This window comes from Gavia stellata, chromosome 8 (assembly GCF_030936135.1).
Source record: "Gavia stellata isolate bGavSte3 chromosome 8, bGavSte3.hap2, whole genome shotgun sequence".
Classification (NCBI taxonomy): domain Eukaryota; kingdom Metazoa; phylum Chordata; class Aves; order Gaviiformes; family Gaviidae; genus Gavia; species Gavia stellata.
Window position 1 is genome coordinate 22,872,889 of NC_082601.1, and position 20,941 is coordinate 22,893,829.

The following is a 20,941-nucleotide window of genomic DNA, read 5'->3' on the forward strand; positions in this document are numbered from 1 at the left end:
TATGGCTTCTGACTTCTCAAAGGTTCTAGAACTTCTTAGATTAACTCATAAGTCAACCTGTGTGTTACACATAATTTTGTTTTGCTGGGCAGTACTCAGGAGCATGGTATCTGTTAAAAAATGCACGGGTGGCGTAGACTAGAAAATAAAATAAAACAATACCGATATAGAATGGGTAAAGCTAGTGGGTGAGATACCCACTCTGTATATATGTCTTCCTTGGTTTGCCACGCTCCCTTTTTAGTCCGCTCTAGAACACTTGAAATTGAATGACTAAATGAAAGTTTTGGCACTGAGCAGTCTGATGACTTAAAGTCATTAGGGAGGGCTTTAAAGTACTTGTCATCAAAAGAGTGAATAAAATAAATACAATTTTTTTTTTCCTTTAACTTCTCCTAAAAGAGAACAGCTTTCTGGAAAGATCTGACTGTCTGGGCCTACCCATTTGTCTGTGTCCTTGTACTTCTTTGCCTCAGTACTGCTGGGATCATGGAGACTGTGCTTCCTGTAGCTGGTCTGGTGTGCCACAGAGGGAAATTGATGCCAGGGCGATGGGATAGCCCAATTAACTGACTATAAGGCACAGTACTAGGTAATGGTGGGCAGCAGGAATGGTTGGAGAACAAGAGGCCTTAGGCACCAGGATCGGGCAGATGCAGGGCAGAGGTTAGTGAGGGGAGATGTGGGCCATAGCAGGCACTAATGCAGAGCCAGCTTGATGAAGGTGTTGCCTGACAGACCGTGATGGAGATCCTGGTGAGTGGAGAACCCTGCTATTGAAAGGGAAAGGTTGTCTGTAGGACCTGCAAAGGGAAATCCACCGCTACTGTGAGAGATGATAGTATGGCTGGAACTGTTTGCTAAATGCACAACATGGAACCACTGATGAACCGTGCTGGCCTGAGGCAGTGGAGATAGGAGGAACAGTGTGTCATCACATCAGCAGAAGGAAATTTGCCAAGCTGCAAGTCCAAAGCCGGCAGGTGGAGCAGGAGAGGCCCTGTGACCTGTCAATATATGGAAGAGGCCAGGGAGTCGGGATGGGAGGAGCAGTTTCTGGGGGGTGAGCAGTGTCATGGAAGATCAACAGAGAGTCATCTAACAGTGGAACTGTTTGTAGCGCATTATTATGGGAGGCAAAAGGGAACCGATACGGTGAAATAAGAGGCAGTTACCAGAGTAGACTGCTTCTAAGAACTTGCTGTTAAGACAAAGGAATAAGGAGGTTGCCAGTGAGGGAAGTATAATGGCAAGTTTCTGTGGGAGGGTGCATTATGATAGCAAGGGAGGCTTAAAGTAAAATATTTATTGTATGAGCTTGTCTGGTAGGCACCACAAAGGAAGGAATTAGACAAGCCTTTATGGAATGACAATAGAACTGACTCTTCTTGAGTTTAGCAGGGAAGCCAAGATGGCACTAGCAGAAGGAATCACAGTACAAGTTAGGTGCTTCATATGAATGTTTTTCTCTTAGGTTAAAGTTAAGGAAAGGTGATCGCATTTTTGCGTATCATGATGAATATCCAGATGAAGTGCTTTATGAAGGAAGTAAATCCATCTCTTTGTATAGAAGAATTGGATTTATTTAGGGATGAGTGGATGATGACTTGACTGAGCTAACTTACTGGATGCTATGTGAATTGAATGATACAGCAATCACAACTATATTATTGCAGAGGCCTAGATCAGAAGCTTTCACCTGGGATTTGAGAGGGTGATCACCTAGAAAAGTAGAATGTTTGTCATCTTTTCCTTTGGGGTTGTTTTTTTTTTTTTTCCTTAAAGTTGGAGGAGTTAGTGAAAACGAACAAGAGAAGCTAAATTATAAAAGAAGAATCTCTCTGGCCAATTGGTATTCTTTTTAGAGAATCTTAATGTTCCAGGAAAAATCCTGAAAGCTGGGGGGGAAACAAAAAGAAGAAAAGCTAAGTATTAAGCCAGTATTTAGAAAGGTCACTATGGACTAGCTAAACTAATATAATTCTCAGGAAAAACTGTGGAACAAGTAACATAATATTAATTTTCTTAAAGGCAAATGGGAGTTTGATACCAATTGACAAAGTTTTGCAGAAGGGGGGGTCTAGTCAAACAAGCCTGGCTGCATTGTTTGAGATCATGACTTTGGTTAATCAAAGGTATATCTGGGATGTGTTCAAGAATGTAAGCCACTGACATTCTATTCAAAAACAAACCAAAAAAGTTGAACAGCTTTGTGCATTGGGCAGTTTTTAACAGGAGCCTCTAATGAAGATTTCTCATGAAAAGTTTATTTCTAGGGGATTCTGCACCGAGCAGTGCTAGGCTTGATTCATGATCTTCATTGATGTTATAGATGTCCCTGTAGAATCACTGCTCGTAAAAGTGTGCTTTCTGCAATTAAGGCATGGCTGCCTTTGTAATTAATCAAAGAGCAATATTGTAATTAGGTCATTCTATCAGTACAATTTCTTTTAAAAAAAAAAGAATCAGTACAAATTATCAAGCAGTGATACAGAGTACAAAGTTACACATCTAGGAATCATGAAATATGTATGGAATAAGAGCAGCCTCAGAAAGTGGTGATTCTGATAAGTCATGTCTTACCTGGGCTTTCGATTTGTGTATCCTCCCTTTCCTCACCCGTTCAATCCTTAGAGTACTCATTTCTTCTGCAAGCTTGTTGCACATCATTGTTAGCCCCCTTTCCATAAGCTGGTTGCTATGAATAGTTGTTTCAGACTTTTCTGTATGAGTTTAATTTTTTTTTTTTTCCTCCTAGTGAACTGGCCACTAGGTATAAACTCTTCTGGCATTAGCCGAAACTGTTCAAAGTGAAACTGGAGATAGCTTTTTTTTTTTTTTTTTTTTTTTTTAATCCCCCTCCTTTTTTTTTTTTTTTTTTCTTTCTCCCTTCCTCTGCTGCTGCAGTTTTGTGGTAGGTTGCTTGTCTACAAAAACGTGTCTGTCCAAAGGCATTTGTGATACAGGACTCCTCACAGTAACAACGTAATCTGATCAACGAGAATCAAGTATGGTAGTGTTCTCTAATGCATCTCTCTGAGGATTTGATCACTGTGTATAATTTTTGTTGTAACAAACAGTGAGTCCTTAATCAAACAGTGAAAGACATAATAGGAGCTCATGGCAAGTAATTGAAGCAAGACACATGCAAAATAGGAAAAAAAAGACCTGATACTCTGAACAGCAGGGTGAGTAAACACTGGAAAAATTATCAGGAAAAATATGTGTCTAAACCTTCTGAAGTGAAGGCACCCTCTTTTTGGAGACTGCTGTAGTCCAACACAGGTTATTGGACTTGATATAAGGTAACTATTTGAGTGCCACTACTGTGAATTACAAGATGAGATCATCTGTTCTGACTTCTGTGCCTGAGCCCGACTGCTTTCTGGCCAGGTCATTTCTTCATTTCAAGTCCAGGAATCTGATATCATGGGACTAACATAAGACCGGTTACAGTCCATAACGAGCTGATAATGCAGTGAGTGCTTGGCTGTGCCATGCAGCATGATCATGTCATTAATGAAGTCTGGTAAATACTACAGGTCACGGTGAATGGCGTAGGAAGCGATGTATCTATTTCAGATGTGGTCGTAAGTTGAAACCTGATCCTGAAGGTAATGAGCTGGAACAGTTGGACTGTAAATAGAAGTCTGTTTCTTTCTCGCTGACCTTCATGCTGCAGGATTGGTTTCATTTGTTGTTCTGATCTGTAATTGGCCAGCACCAGATCGGTTCAGTATTCAAAACAGCATTTGCTGCTGGACAGAGATAGTTAGATGTCACCAGAAAGTATCTCCAAAACCTCTTGCCAGGTATTCTGTCTTTGCTGTGTAAACAGTTCTGAGCTGGTTGGTTGGGTTTTTTTTTCTTGTCATTTCACTCCCTACCTGCCACGTGATTTCCCACATACCATTGACAAATGCCATTGACATTATTTGCTGCATGTTAAGAATCACATTACGTTTGTTGAGGTAGTTGCTCACTAACTCACCTCCATTTCCTTCTATTACTTACTCATTTTAAAGTAGTAACCACAACATACCTAAACTTGCTAAAGAATGCAGATAAAACTGTCACAGATTTTTGACACACTTAAAATATTCAGGAGGGAGAAAATACAGGAAGTAACTGCATTTATTGATGCCTTAGGCAGACATTTCTGAAATTGAGCTGGAGACATCTTGTTTTGCCTGAAGGCATGTAGGAAACAGTATAGTGCAATATAGTGGTTTTTTTGAATGGGCCAAAACCAAAAGTGTTGAATAGATAAGAAGCATTTGCAAGTGTCTTGGGACTTAGAAATTAGTTAACCTTTTTTTTTAGTACTTTTGTGTTCATCGTATTTAGTGCTCAGGTGAGATTCTTCTTTTTGTTTGGGTGTCACCCGGCCTACATGACACCAGGCTCCTTTGATTGAAATTTATTTGGAAACTGTTTGGTTTTCTTTTATAAATATGTACTTGGTACACTCTGTGAATGTATATATATTTAGACAATCTAAAACTGATATAAAATATTACAGAGACTTTTTATTAAATACAATACTTTAATAAGGACATTGAGCAAAAGTTTGAGAAAAGAGACCACGAATCATGGTCTGGACCAACAAGGGGAATAAAAAATACAATGAGACACCTGTCTTCTGGAAACATTTTGCAAGAAGCTCTAAAAACATCTCATGAGAACCAGCTGATTTCAATCAGCAGACTGTCCTAAAAGGGTAAGACAACTTGCTAGTTTATACTGCACCCAGAAATCACCAGAAGACTAATACAATTTATGAAGTACAGAGGCTGTGTTTCAGTTGGTTGTCAGGATTTTGTTAGTCTGTATCAAATGAGGCTTGTGAATAAACACCTAGAAAACACTATGAAAAAAGTCACTGTAGTAGTCATACAGGACTGACTTGTGTCTGTGATGCTTATCTGAAAAATTAATGCAACTTAGTGCAATGGGATTAAATTTCATCCATTGTACCAGTGTGGGGATTTGGTAATGTTAGAAGGAGAAAAAAGTATCCATGAAGAGGATGACCACAAAAAGAGAGGCCAAGATGCCGTACTTAGTTGTTCCTGCTGAGATTTTTCTGCACCATGTATCTGATCCACTGTTACTTGAATTAAGCCCCAGCTAGCTTGCTGTCATCCAGATCTTTAATCTCAGCCAATTCTTTTGGAAGCAACTGTTCTGCAGTGCTCTGAAGAAGTAGTCTTTCACCACTGTGTAGATCCCTGCATTCTGAATGGGAGACATGACAGAATAGGACACTGGATTGCTACAAAAGAGGTGTTGACTTACATAGATGATCTAATGCTACCAGCTAACACTTTGCTGAAGATAAAGAACAATACTGCCTTAGCTTTCGTTATGGATGTTGTCACGAAAACATTGGAACAATACTGAAGGCTCTGATAGATCTAGACCATCAATACATCACAGTCTACAGCTGGAAGGTGTTCTGGGCAAGATGGTAGATGAGAAGATGGATTGAGGGGGACAAAATATGACGACTTCATATATTTGAGATTTCACTGGTTTACATTCAATAACTATACACAGAACAAAAAATATTAAGAGATGATGGTATGAATAAGAACTTAGCATTTCTCAGAAAAGCAACAGTTGACTCTCTTCTCCATTAGGAATGTATAATTGTCTGTCTCTGCAGTTGGTATAATACATCCACACTTAACTTTGCTACTCGAAAGCATACCCACTTATGTCCAATTTCCAAGAGACAATACGAAGTTCCCACAGCACATTTATCTGTCATAAGGAAGCTGTCTGAAGTGCAACTAGAAATGTGTTTTGGGCAACTGTGGATCTGTCGTCACTGATTTTTATTCTTGCGCAACTAAGAATTATTTTTCCCCATTAAAAGTTAAATTAGTAGGAAGTACTAGCTTATTATTACAAATAATGCATCCCTAAGTATTATAGTAGAACTCATTATCCCCAAGACTCATTTTTATATTCTTTTCTCCGACGAGTTTAGCAAGGAATTGTATGTAAGTTTTATTGCTTTTGATCATCCTTAAAAAACTGGTCCCTCCTGTCATGCAGGTTTGCAAAAATGAGATTAAGTTAGCGTTGAATTTGGGAATTTCCACATTGAGCTCACATGATTGCAGTTACAGATACCTACTGCTAACTCTCAAGAGTCAGTCAACTCGGTAATACCTGCTAAAGAGTTGGAGAATCTAATATCAATAATTCCAAAAATTGATAACACTGTTCCATTAAATAGCCATTTGTGTTTTCAGAAGGGCAGTTACCAGATGTACTCTTCATAGAAGTGTTTCCTCTACCTCAAGTTCTCTACATGAGTATCACTTTTTTTTTTACCTTCAGATCTCTAATCTGTTTATATAGAATTAAAAGAGTTCATTTTCCAAATAACTGCATGCTAGAAGTTGAATAGCTGTTAATAGATACTTCTTAGTATTTGGTACTGCTGCCACTTTTAACTTTTTTTTCTGGACACCTGTAAGTATGGTATATGATCAGAGATTGCTGGTGGGGAATTCTGAAGTGGATTTTTTCTTCCTATCCATATGTACAAAATCAAGATTGTTCATAAGTAAAAAGCTGGTTAATAACCTGTAATTCTTTGAAGTTCTTGAAATCTTTTCTCTTCTGACACCTGAGTTATTGTAATACCCAAGAGGACTTACTTTCTGTAGAGCAAGGACAAAAATAATATAATAGGAAAGTTGTAACATATTTTTACCTCTTTTTTTTTAAAAGAGTTTCTCTAATTACTTGCCTTAATTATTTTATATGACTTATACACAATAGCTAAGTACAAATTGCATCATCTTGTTCGGCACAAGTGGAAGCCAATGGAAGAAATGGTTGGCTAGACTAAACAGTTGAATTTCTCTGTCTTTAATAGAAAAGAAAAAAGCTTAGGTTATTCAGGGAGACATCTTTATGTTTTCTGCTATGAGAAAACATTGTGTTCTCTGTGTCTGAATAGTTTTCAGATGCAGACAGGCTGCATAGTCATAATCCTGTCTTTGCTGCCTAATGTTTTCCCTTACCTGTTTTGTGCAGTAGTAGAGCAGGGGGTGGGAGGTTGCATTTAAACGGCTTCTATGTTGATGTAGGTCAGATAATATCTCTCTAAACCATGAATTCTTTCGCTAGAGCAAGCTATTAAAAGCTTTGCAAAATAGGCTAATACTTTCAGCTAGGATTCATATGCAGTTTTAAAATCTAGTTCTGTCTCTGATCTGAAGCCTGTTCTAAGGCCTTAACAGGTGTTCACCTAAAATATGGATTGTTTGCTGCGATGAGGAAACAGGCTATTCGGACACGAGTATTTATTTTTGGTATATTTTTCTTCTGTTTAATGGTGATGGTTCTGTTTCTTCTGGCTGAGACTGTAGTATGTTGTGTAATGAATGATGGGCAATCTTTGCAATTTGCAATGACAAAGTAAAATAATATTTGATGCTAATTAGAAACATCAACTACAGCAGTCCAAAGACAACTAGTGTGCTCTTCTGGATTTTATGGATAGAGCTTTTATTTTTGTGGACAATAGCCTAATAGGAATTTCATAACACATTTAAAGACTATACGTACCATTTAACTGATTTATCTGAAGCATCATAACTCAGAAGCCTAGACTTCCTTTAGTGATGTTTTTATAGTAAGTTTTTTATTGTATATAATTTTTTCAAAGTAATGTGACTCTGAAATAATACTTACATCACTTTTAATAGTTTAAGTAGGTCTCAGACCAGTTAAAGGGCAGAAAAAGGTGTGGTTGTTCTTGGATTATTTCCTGACAGACTAATATCGGATTGCCAGTAAACTGCTGATTTGCAGCTCCAGCAGCCACATGAGAAATGGTGAAATATGAAATTAAGGACTAGTCTGCTCTTTAGCAGGGTTCCTTTTCATACCAGATGGTTAGTAAGTTATTTGTATCTTTCTGTTAAAAACAAAAAATCCAAAACAAACAGAACCAAACAACACATGATGAGCTGGAGGATTAGGACTGTTCTCTAAGCATGTTTTCACTTAGCAGGAAGGTTGGTTATTTGAATGTTCTCTCTGAGCTAAATTCAATGAGTAATCAGTTTAGTCTATGCCACTTACTTTCTGTTTCAAAACTTCTTGTTTGTGATTTGAATAGATTTTATATGAAGTCAGGTTAAACCTGAAGCCAAAGAAATTTTTTTTATAAACATTTTCTAAATTTTTAAATAATTTTTCATATGTAGCTTACGTTGTGTAAAACATCATCTGAAAACTTACACAGTTCTACAAGTTCTTGACAGTATAAATTTGATACTTTAGAGCTTCGTAAATACAAAATGTTGGGAATTTCTTACGTATTTCTAGACATATCCTTTATTGTACTTGGGAGAAACAGTGTTTTCTCCAAAACTTCAATTTGTTCTTAAGGATTTTGATGAAGTAGTCTCATGACACAATTACAAGAAGCTCAGGCAGATACTAGGTAAGTTGACTTTTTTGAGATTTATTTAGAAGTTTTTGACATTAAAATGTGTCTTTGCTATTCTGACTTAAAGCCAAGAAAGAAGAAAAGAAAAGACACAAGTCGTCTTCCTCATCCAGTGACTCGGAAAGTTCAAGTGATTCAGAATCATCTTCTGATTCATCATCAGATACTGAGAGTGCTTCAGAAGAGAAATCGAAAAAACGAAAAAAGAAACACAAGAAAAATTCCAAGAAACATAAGAAAGAAAAGAAAAAGAGAAAGAAAAGCAAGAAAAGGTCAATTTTGAGATTTTGTTTTGTTAGTGTACACCATGCAGTATGATTTACTTGTCCTATAACTACAGAATAGTATTCTGTAACTAGTGAAGTAGGTATTTTGAAGTTTGGGAGACAATCAGTTTCCATAAACAGGCTTAAATTTTTCTGATAATGATGGCAAAGGACAGTGTCCATGTGCATACGTGCTGCAGCTTGTAAAGGAGTGAAGCAAGCTTGAAAAGTTGCAGGAGTGCTTGGTTTCCCTAAATTCACTTTTGTACAATTCAATTTAAATTATATGCTATGGGCTAGCAGTAAAATCTAAGAAATGTTCACTTAGGGCAATGCTGCCTAAACATTGTTTCTGTGGGACTAAGCCCATTTCACACAAGTTTGTTTATACCAACTGCTTGGAATTACAATAGTTTGTAGCCACTTATAAATGCCAGTGTAAAATCTGAATTTGACTCCTGATAGTGTTTTTCAAAGAAAATAATTTTTTTAAAAAAAAGCTCTATCTAAATACAGAGTAAATGTATGTGCAGTGTTGCACAATTGGAATTCATAGACTAAAAATGTTGGTCAGAAATCTACTGCAGTTGTACGTTTTGGAGCCAAGATATCATAGGGAAAAAAAGTTGTTTCTGAAATAGCTCTGTTTCCTGAGTTTCTTCAGGTATCATTGTGTATTGAATTAAGATAGTTTCTCAATTATTTAAATAGATTGAAAGGTCTTCCCTCATCCAGATAACTCGGTTCTAAGTATAAGTATTTTTTTTATACAAAAATAAAGCTCATCCAGTGCAAGTGAAGATGAAAACCCTGAAGCACAGCCGTTATCTACTGTCCGTCCTGAAGAAATTCCTCCTGTACCTGAAAACCGGTTCCTGATGAGGAAAAGTCCTCCTAAAGTAGATGAGAAAGAAAAAGAGAGGAAAAGCAGAGAAAAGGAGAGAGAAAGGTAATACATCTGTTTTGAGTCTGACTACACGCTGACAGTGGTAATGGTCACGTTACTGTTTTAGGACTCTTAACATTGAGTCCTTTTCCTGATAAACAATTCCATGTTGTGAGTATTGCTGGATGAAAAATGTATTTTTCAGTTTATTGGCAACTGTTGTCTTTGTCCTAGAACAAAGGCTTAGTCTTTGAAAATGGTTGTAGTGAATGAAAAATTTAAAATGACTGATTCAAGAAGAAGAAAGTAAAACGCATTGCAATTCAATTTAGAATTTATTGGAACTGTCCAATCTGAATCTATAATTTATTCTCCTTTCAAAAATGGTAAAACCTGGAAATCTTGTAAAATATTTTGTGGTCACAAAATCTGAAGTTTTTATTGTGTGGTTGTTAATGTCTGCACTGATAATAAAAAATAAATGTATGTTTTCATTTAGTTTAATTTCTGAAGAGGTTTTAAAATTTGTTTTATTTTCTCTTTCATTCTTTCTTTGATGTTACAAACAATATCACTTTTTGAAATTATTTTTAGTAATCTATCGAATTCACAGTCAACATACCAGAGGAGGCTGTTAGTGACCAGATCTGGAAGGAAAATAAAAGGAAGAGGACCAAGGGTAAATGTTTACAATCTGTTCCCCAAAATAAACAAGGTGGTAGCACAGTCTTACTGCTGGTGTTACTAACAATTTTCATTAGGATGGTTGATTTTTTAAAAAAAATATGGATTTATGGGGCAGTCGTAATTGATTTGAGGACTGAGGCTTGAAGGAAGACAACAAGGAAAATTAGTTTAATTTCCTGTTTACATACTGAGTTTATTTGGGGGGGGGGGGGGGAGAAAAAACAAAAAATGCTTTCTTTGTGTTAATGTAGTATTCTGTGAATTAGAGAATGGAATTAGCTCAAAAAGGGTTCTAGTGAACACCAGAACCAGTACGACGTCAGTACCAGGAGTGTGGGGAAGACTTCTCCCCTTTTTGGCAGGGGGGATTTGTCAGATTGGTTCTTCTGATTTTGTGCACATGCTATGCACTGCTTGTAGCAAATGTTTTTAGTAACGGAAGTCTCTATCCCTCAACATGTTAGTAAAAACGTTAAAGAAAAAGTGTGAAGTATCGTTTTCATGTTATTTGTCAAAGCTAAGAAGACTTTTCATTCTTAGAAAAGGGAGCTGCATTTGTGCTAACTAAAAGCAACGGGAGAATGAATACCTCTCCGCAAAGCGTAAAAATCATGGAATAGAAGTTACCTTAAAAATAGTTATTTGATCAGATATTTTGTATTCCTGCTTTAGCTGAATGTCAAATACATTTTTCAGCAAGTTAACTTGTCAATGTAAACTTGGTATATACATGTGAAGTGTCATGTTAGGTGCTATGTAGAACCAATCACCAGGGATAAAAATCTTGCTTAGCTATCACAGCATGTGAAATTCAAACTTGCACACAATTTTATCTTTTTCCCTTCAAGCGTTATCGGACACCTTCCAGATCCAGGTCGAGAGATCGATTCCGACGCAGTGAAACTCCTCCACATTGGAGGCAAGAAATGCAAAGAGCTCAAAGAATGAGAGTGTCTAGTGGAGAAAGATGGATAAAAGGGGACAAGTAAGATTATTTCTTTCTGGAGTATATGCGTTGAATTTTTTTTTATATATTGAAAGTAACACCTGTCATCTTAGACTTTCAATTACAGTTACTTCCAAAAAACCAGGGCGCTGACTTGGTTATCCCATTACTTAACAGTGTCTGATTTTAATCATGCTACTGTAAATATATATTTGTTAATATAGATGACCTAATGTGATTTAAGTTTCAGTTGTGAAGCTGTCTCACTTCTGACTTAATTTTTCAGAGTGGAGGGGATTCAGAATATTTAAAAAAATGTATCTTTCTCTTTCCAAGGAGTGAAATAAATGAAAACAAGAAAGATAATCAAAAAAGCCCAGGAAGAGGAAAAGAGAGAAAAATGTCAGACCACAGACAAGTTTCTGAAAGTCCAAGCAGAAGAGGGGAAAAAGAGAAGAAAAAAGACCACAAATCCAGCAGTAAAGACAGGGAGACAAGAAGGAATTCAGAAAAAGATGACAAGCATAACAAAAGCAAGGCCAAGAAAAGAGTTAAATCTAGAAGCCATAGTAAAAGCCGAGAGAAATCAAAAAGTAAAGAAAGAGACTCCAAGCACAGTAGACATGATGAAAAGAGAGTAAGATCAAGAAGCAAAGAGAGAGATCATGAGAAAGGTAGAGAAAAAGAAAAGCGCTATGATTCCAGAGGGAGAGATAAAGAAAGAAGTAGGAGCAAAGAGAGGAGTAAGAGGGCAGGCTCAAGAAGTAATGAACAAGACCATAGGAAGAGTAAAGACAGGGAGAAACGTAAGTCACGAAGCAAAGAGCGTGAGCATGCCAGAGGAAAACATAGTTCCAGCAGTAGAACAAGGGATCGAAGCAAAAGCCGAGATAGGGGTAGGAGGGGAAGATCGAGAAGCAGAGACAGAGATCGCAGTAGAAGTAAAGACTATTCAAGGAATAGAGATAGAGAAACAAGAAGAAGAGGAAGATCAAGAAGCAGAGACAGGAGAGGTACACCAGATAAATACAGAGGAAGAGAAAATAGGAGGAGGAGAGAATCAAGGAGCTCAGAGAGGGAGGAAAGTCAAAGCAGAAACAGAGAGAGGTATTCAAATAGAGAAAGTAGAAGCTCATATAAGAGGAATGATACTGAAAGCCAAAGGAAGAGGCGTTCAAAAAGCCGTGAGAGTAGCAGTCCTGAATCCAGTAAAGATAAGAAGTCTAGTAGAGATCAGGATAGAAGTCCAGACTCAAAAAAGAGACCAAGCAGCAAAGAGAGAGAATCAAAAAAATCATATTCACGCAGCAGTAAAGAAAAGGAAAAGACCAGATCCTCAGCAGAAAAAGAAGTAAACCAAAAATCAAAGAGTCAGGAAAGAGATCATGCCCCTAGTAAGGATAAAAAGTCTGATCATGAAACAAGTCCTGGAACAGATGACGACAGGCACGGATGAGTTTGTGGACTTAATGTTTCCATTGTCTCAAAGTTTTGGAGACATTTTGGGGAACGCCTTTTTTTAAGATGTGGACTTCAGTTTGGTCTTTTGATAATCTAAAACCTGGATCATTTGTACTGCTAAAGTTTTAATAAACTTGAAATGAAAAACAAACTATATGTGTAATACAGTGTGCTGTTCATTGGTTTATATATCCTTCTTATGTGTTGGCAGCTAGAAAGGTAACTTCTATGCCACGTTTATTTTTTACCCAATGAACTTAGTTTAGTGCAAACAGTGGCTGCTTGTGAATAAGCTTGTTTCATGTGTGAAGAAGAAAGCTGCAAGTATACTACATGTCATCTTAAAGCTAGGAGAATGTTGCAAGGTGTCCATTGCTCCAGTGTTGCTACATCTGTATTTCAGTAGGTATAAATACTAAGGAAACTAATTTATAGAGGAAAACTACGTTGGAGTTTTTGTAATCAGAGTGAATTAATTTAAGTAAATCTTCACTGTTTGTACTTCTGTCACTGCCAACAGTAGAATTCATTCATGCTGTAAGGCAGTCATCTGTGTTTGGGAGTTACTTCTTTGTCCTAAAAAAAAATTTTTGAAGTGCTCATCAGTGTAGTTTTTCCCCTGTAACCTCCTTTTTTCTGTTCCATGCTTTCATGTTTGTCTACTGCAGAAAATTCAGCTTGGATGCTTCAGACTACCCTGCCTCAGTTGCTGATTAATGGATGCACAGAGATGAAAGAGATTACCAGAATTCACAGCAGGTGTCAGAATAAGGAACCAGGAAATCCTTTCTACTCTTGCTGCTTCTTAGCAGCCTATGAGAAAACTATTGCAGTTCTCCAGTACTGGTTTTTGGGGTAGTTGAAGCAGAATTACAAGTAACGTTTTAAGACAGGCTCTTTATCTTTTTAAAACAAAAATTTGCTTTCCTCCCTGCATCCCCTCATTCTAAAGACTGTACTGTGAATTCCTCTTCATTCTTTACTACGTGCGTGTCGTCCTCAAACCAATTCACTCCCTTTTCTGCTTTCCTCTCCTGCCTCTAGGACCCACCCATTTCTTTCTCACCACCACACCTTCATATGAAAGAGGTTGGCTTGTGTTGCTGCAGGAGTGCCTGCATATGTGCAATCACTAAAAAGCAGCTGGTACATGGTAACTTAACATAGTGGGCTTGAGAGGAGGATAGATTTGGTACAAACCCCAATGCTTCTTTCAGTCCTTTGAACTATTCACACCAAAGGCTGGCAAATCTTGAATTTCCTGAAGAGAAGTGACAAGCATTAATGTAAAGCTATGTCGAAGTGAAACAATGTTTTAATAGTCAATTTTTTTGGCAGATCTTTTGAGTGTATGACAAAACTTGGTTTTACTGTCTTTGTTACAAGTTTGTCAACATTTTTGCTATATAACCCACTTTGTGATGAGTGTGTGTCTACAGCAGATTGACATTGTGATCCAGACAGTTGTTATTCTAAAGGAAAACAAATAGTTATGTCTTGAAAGTGGAAAAAAATACAGGATTGTGAACAACGTAAGCAACCATTTTAAGGGAAGAAAACTAGAAGTGTGTAGTGTTACTTTTTAGCAGAATAGTTAGTGGAGCTGCTGTGGAGGTGCTTTGGCTATCAACTTTTTTTTCCCCAATGTTTTAGTATGAACTTTGTGTTGCAGTAGTCATTTTATGCAGAATGTGTAAAAATGTTTCCCAAGCCCACATGTGGGTGGATGATGCAGCTGTTACTTGAGAGCTTATAGGAGTGAGCCAAAGACCTGGATAGTGCACCTGTTCTGTGTGAAGCCACTCTGAGCTCTGTATTACTTTGGAGAAGTTTTAGTCCTATTTTGGGGGACTGTATTAAGAAAAAGCTAGGAAGTTAGGCTTAACAGAATTGTATGGCAGTTCGGACAGAGGCTCCATCGGTGCATTTATACTGTGCTATGCATGCCATGTGCTTCAGAGTCTCATTTAGAAGCTCTGTTTGCAGTGTTCCTTCATTATTTTGTATGGAGCTGACACACAAGCAAACTATTGCTGAAGAAGTATGTTTGCACTACTGAGAATATTCTTGCCAATATCCCTGAAGCTCATATAAGCACGCGAACAAACTGTCAACTATATTGTCTGTGCTGTAGAAGAGGGGAAAAAAATGCAAGCAGTCAGCAGTAAGGCAATCCATAAGCATTGTTTAAAAACGTTACAGTCTTTAATTTAAAATCTCAAAATGGAGATTATATCCAATTGTAGTTTGCAGCTGTGTGTAACTAGTTATTTCAGTGCACTTGTACACCCTTTCATATAGATTTTTTCTTTGTTACAGTTCAGAAAATTATTTGTACAAATTAAACAAGCTCTAATTCTTTCACGCACGTTAAAATTCATCTGAGTTGGTGGCACAAAGCTAATTTTCTTGGTTTTTAATGTGCTTTGTAAGAAATTGGTTACTTTTAATTGCACATGGTGAGATACACTTGATCTCTTGATGCGTGCATGCCTTGCCTGTATCGTATTTGATGGTAGATTGTTTTAGTGCCAATCACTTTGTTTAAACTGAAAAACAACAATTGCAGTCTTGTAAGAGGGAGGATTAGCCAGATTTGTGCTTTTCTTTACCAAACTGAAAATTGAGAATGCAGATTAAAAAAGTGGGACTGAAGCACGGTCCCATGGACATGGACAGCAAGATGTCCACAAGCACCAGTGAGCTCATGCTGCCTTGTGAGGCAGTGGCTACTGCTCTTGCTGACCTGGAACCATTTCTTCCCTCAATGGCAGAGCTTTCCTATTCCCAGCCTCACAGTAACTGCCTTGTGCTGTAGTCACAGTGTAGCTCAATGCCATCTTTGGCAGCTGTGTCAGGTTGTTGGCTTTTTGCTTAGAGAATTGAATTGGAAGCATACTTGAAATCAGTACTTATGTTTGTACCAGAGGTAATCAAAAAAATGCTCATGGCCTTTCCTTGTGAATGGGGAAAAGAGCAGTACATTTAGAAGACAGCTTTTTCTGTCAGTACCCCAGCACTGACCTTACTCCAGAGAATTTGTGAATCTCAAGACTCAAGGTAAAATGAGGGCAGGGAGTACTGGACTAACTCTGTAACCGTATGTTTAAGTGTATGTACAGGCTTGAAATAATTTCCAAAGGTTAGACATGCATTCACTGTTGTATTGACAAATGGATATTTACATTTTACTAATACTATACAGCCTATGTATACATGGAATGATGAATTTAGTATTGGCAGTAACTTTCCAAACTTTATCAGAACGAGACCAGTATTTGATGTTGGATTTTCTGGGTACTGCCATCAACTTGGAAGCACAAAATCTTACTGAGGGTGGGTGGATATAATGTAATGTTGTGTAGACACTATTGCCTGTAGAAGATGCGTTGCTGACTGCTGATTCTTTGACAGGGCAATAGTGTTTCAGTTGTTGCTTTGTTTTGGTTTTTTTTTAAGAAAAGGAAAACAAAAAGGCTATGGTTACATTTTAACCCTTTGTTTTATCCAGTTGTCAAAATTTTAACCTGAAACTTCTCACTTGCTACTTGAAATCCCACACTACGGACTTTTCTTGTAGTGGTCTCTGTCAGATGCCCTGAAGAATTTGCAGTGATCCTCTAACAATGTCTCATTTGTAATAGTGTCAGTCTGGCAAGTGGATTTTAGATTAATGTAAACATAAAAGAAGCAGTCCTTTAGCCACCTTTCCTGGAACTGTTGATCTATTGTTGATTCATTGAAGCAAAGTATTTTTTGACACACTTTCTAGGGGCATAGCAGACTCACTGCTTGTCTCATTGACAAAAATGTGTATCTCTGCTTTTAGGACTTGATAAAGCATAGTATGTGTATCTCCAAGATCTCTCTTTTAAATCATCTATGTATTCTCCCTCTCCGATCTTGAACAACAACTTTGTGAGAAAAGGCAGTAGTATTTTAGCAGCAGCCATGAGTTAATTTTTTTTTTGGTCAACTTAACCTGGATGATACCAGTGACAAAATTAATCTTAACACTTCTAGAGTCAATGTGATAGAAATGTAAAGAACTTACTTGCACTTTTCCTTCTTTTGCTGAAAATAGTAATTTTCCTAATGCAGTATTTAACTAAATTATTCAAGAAAATACATATCAAAAAGTCTGTGAACTCTGCATTTTGCAAAATTTGAATTTGGTACAATTCTGCAGTTGCCTAGTATGAAACTTTAGCTTTCCATTTTGTTGCATAGGTACTTTTAGTATAAATCTTATTTCTTACCCTTGAACAATTAATGTCTTTAGGAACACTGTTCTAACAAAACTTGTGTTGCATTAAAGCAAAAAGTAATATTCACCTGCTTTAAAAAAAAGAGAAAAACCTATCATGCCAAAATAAGTTTTCCAATTTTAGTATGAAATTTCACAAAAGGAATAGCAGTAATAAAATACAGTAAGTGGTGAGTTTAGATAGTAAAGCTACATAAAGGTAAAGGTACATTTAATTGAAGAATTAGTGTCCTTCCTTAATCATAAAGTCATTGTTCAAATGAAACTAATAGGGCAGTTAACATAAGCAAGTTCAGAGAACAGATCTTAAACTGCTAAATATGCATGATTGGTTTTAAATTTATATTTGTATTCATAAAAGTTGTAACACTAACATTAAATGACTAAATAAACTAAGCTAATGCAGCACCCTGACTTTGAATTGAAATTTTGCAACATGCAAAGCACTTAAGGAAACTTGCTATTTTTGGCAGGAAGTTAAACATTTCTACATATCCTGTACATATCCCTGTAACTGTATATAAGATCAGTGGTAAAAGGAACTAGGTAACTCATTTCCTTCACCAGCTAAAAAAATTGTGATTAATTAGACAGGCACTATGGTGCATGTAGTATTTAGCAGAGTATTTGGAAACCTGTCTTTTGGACATCTTGTAATTTACAGTTCCAACAGAGAAGATGATCCAGTTGTCATCTGGGAGAATGAGTTCTTGATACGAAATGTAAAATTTGTATATACAAGTACTTCTCAGAAATAAATGCTTTTTTGCATATTTGTTAGTGTATTCCATGTCTGCCATGTGTGTTTCTTGCAGTATTATTTAGCATTTTCTATATTTAGAGTAATATTCCCTTCGAAGTCATATGGTGCAACCTGTTTGTGTAAATGTGCTTGTTAGTGTCACATCTCCAGCCTTTAAAGGGGTGGTACTGTTTGTACAGATTTACAAGGTATGGTGATTTGATGTCAGGACACTACCTCTTCAGTTAAACCAAGATCTGTACATTTTTACTGAAGATGTGAATAGTCAGATTTTTATTCCATGCTAAATTGGATTATAGTGTTGAATTTTAAATGGAATTAAGAGTTTCTACTACAGAATGACAAATTTGTCTATTCACTATCTATATAACATATATAAAAATACAGCCATGTAACAAAGCTGAGCTAATGTCTTACTACTAATTGTTTTGCTAGTTGCAAACTTTGCTCTGTATTTGTGTAAGTACAAGAGTCTCTTTTTTTTGTGCGTGTGTGAAGCAGAATAGTTTTCACTAGTTAGAGAAGAACTACCTCTTTAATGATGTGGATTTAAATGTAGCAGCAGGACAGCTTACAGTCAGTTTAGAACTGAGTGAAAGAACAATTTTTTATCAAAAAGTCACCTACACAAGTATCCTAGCCTGGCAACCTGGCTGTGCTGGCAGCAGAGTGCTTAGGAGAAAGCAGGAAAGTACTCTTCCCATTCCCAACAGTCAGTTTAGAAACTTAGAGTGCTAGATACACACAGTCTTGCTGCAGCCATCTCTTTCCCATAACGGATTGAAGACTCAGCCAGTGCCACAACTTTTTCAAGATAGTATTCCTATTTTCCATTGCATTCTCCAAAATAAAAGTAAGTAGAAAACAAATAAAAGGTGTGCTCAACATTGATCTTATTGTTACAGGCAGATGTTTTCAAACAGCTTACTCAATTTTATTATTTGTTCTGTAAGAATTTTTTTAAGCCAAAACATAAGGTTTGAATTAAGCGTGAAGGCCCAGCAATATTCAAGTACAGTACAGATGAACTGATAGTTTACCTTTGGTTGTTACCTCTTGAATTCCTAGAAAGTGAATCTACTGCTTTGTTCCATAATTTAAACTAGAGTAGTTAAAGGTACAACTGCAAGCTATAGCTATGGTACTTGTTTCTTGAGCTGAAGTTGAGTATAGGCAGGTTCTGGCAAATAGCACACCTTGTAACTTGGTCCCGAGTTAGCTTCAGCTGTTGGGCATTGATGGGTTTTGCAGGCACATATAACTTGTAAGGAGACAGTAGCTAGCTTCTTACTCCTAGTAGATACTCCTGTAGTTGTCAGATGTATTTCTGAAGAAGAAAGAAACAGAGTTTAAGCCTTACTGTATAATCAGTAACTACTGTACAATTAATTGTATATGTACTGATAGGTTATAACTGAAATAATGCAGAAATACTTGTCCTGTAGCAGTTATGTGATACTAAGCTTCACCAAAGATAGTCCAGTTTGTCCCTTGCCCACTATGCCGCTGTACCAGTTGCTGGATTTGTATTTCCCAGATGATAGTAGTCTTGTATCTTTGATCCTGGCTCTGGTCTGCTCAGTAATTATTGCTTGCTTCTTCCAGTACATGTTGCTGCTTTCTAACCTTTGCCTGTTTTTTCTTTATATAAAAAACGGAGTCAGACCAGGTGCTACTCATTTGAGGGGGGGTAATTACTATTATGTTAACAGAGATGTAATGTTGAATTTTATTGGACCTGCAATTCTGAAGTTCAAGCCCTTCACCACCTACCAGAAATGTGCATTTTTCTGGATAATGTATTGGACATGAGGAATTCCCCAGAAAAAGAATGGGCCATGCTGGTTTATGCAAGACATTATCAACCAGCTATGAACAACTATGCTTTAAGAGTGCTTTCTAGAGATCAGTTTAACAGATTAGAAGGCAGATTTGAATCATTTATGTATCCACTGAGGTTATCTAGTTCTTAATGCCAGAGGCCATGATACACCAAAACAAAAAGCAGCATAGATTGTAGTGGTGTCAGTGCAGGAGTGGAAAGGGAATGACCACACACATTACAAGTTTAACAAAGCCTATAGGACAAGGTGATTTATTTTAAATAGAATTAATTTAAGATCATTCTAAAGAAGATATCTCATAGGGTTGTCATACCTCTGACCTTCACTTAAACTCCTTCTGAAGTCTTAGCCCTCAGAGATGAGGGGGGTTTGTTTTGGGGTTGTTTAGGTTTTTTTGAGAGCTATTTGTAAGTAGTGAATTTGACTTCTTTCAAGGATACACTGCCAGAACAAGAAGGATGATTACAGACTAGTTACAGCACTCTTCCATTTAAGAGATACCAGAAAGGCGTAAGTTAGCAAAAGGCATCTGAAAGAATTTAGCTATTGAAACAGATTATTTGACCTAACATAATGAGTGAGCTTTGAAAAAATTTTTTTCTTTTCCAGGAGCATGCAGCCAGTCCATATTGGGACATGAAGGTGTCCATCCTTAGTAGTCCTGTGGTGCCAACTCTTCTGTTCATGGGTAGTTCATTTCCAGGTAGGTGTCCTCTTCAAAATTCCTCAGAGCTGAGCAGTAGCAAAGACTGTAACGTTAAAAGAACTTGAACAGAACTAATACCTCCAACCTGGAACACTACCAAACAGTGAAGAGCTGCACAGTGAGTTAACTCAAATGCCCGTAGGATACAAGGCATTTTAGAAAGCTTCTCTCTTCCATTTCTTAGGTAGGAGTTGTATTAGATCCATGACTGCAAGTACCAGTTGTGTTACTTCTGGGAGAATACTATGTTAGACCCTGGAGGCCCACATGTTCCAACTTAAGTTGCTGCTCTACTTTCAGAGTTGGGTGACAGGTTTGGAAAGAATGCAGTTTGATTTAAGGTCTCCGTTTCAGTCCCTCTGAGGGTTGCCTTGCATTTCTAAGGTCTTGGCCTTCTAATAAGGCCAATACCTACTGTGTTTCTCATCTGCTACAACCTCCTGAAGCAGCACACCATCTGAGAGGGTGCTTTGTTGAACAAAAACAGTAATTAAAGTTTACTAGTCAAATTACTTCTCAAACCATATTCTGATTTGCTAGCTATTAATTAAAACTTCAGCTAATACCTAATACAAGTAGTGATGCTATGCATTAGATTAGCAGTACCTCTCAATTAGCAGATTCTTCCAGGGCAAC

The 20,941-nt window shown here is 37.1% G+C and overlaps 1 protein-coding gene across 2 annotated transcripts in view; it reads left to right on the forward strand.

The window, feature by feature from the left end:
- Window positions 1–12,867, forward strand: part of PPIG (peptidylprolyl isomerase G) — a 30,052-nt gene extending 17,185 nt beyond the window's left edge. For both annotated transcript variants that reach the window (XM_059820276.1, XM_059820277.1), the window contains 5 exons: window positions 8,547–8,751; window positions 9,527–9,694; window positions 10,226–10,310; window positions 11,167–11,303; window positions 11,601–12,867. In XM_059820276.1, the coding sequence (XP_059676259.1) occupies window positions 8,547–8,751; window positions 9,527–9,694; window positions 10,226–10,310; window positions 11,167–11,303; window positions 11,601–12,720 (1,715 nt within the window). In that variant the 3' untranslated portion in view covers window positions 12,721–12,867. The remainder of the gene's footprint in view (window positions 1–8,546; window positions 8,752–9,526; window positions 9,695–10,225; window positions 10,311–11,166; window positions 11,304–11,600) is intronic.
- The last annotated feature ends 8,074 nt before the right edge of the window (window positions 12,868–20,941 follow it).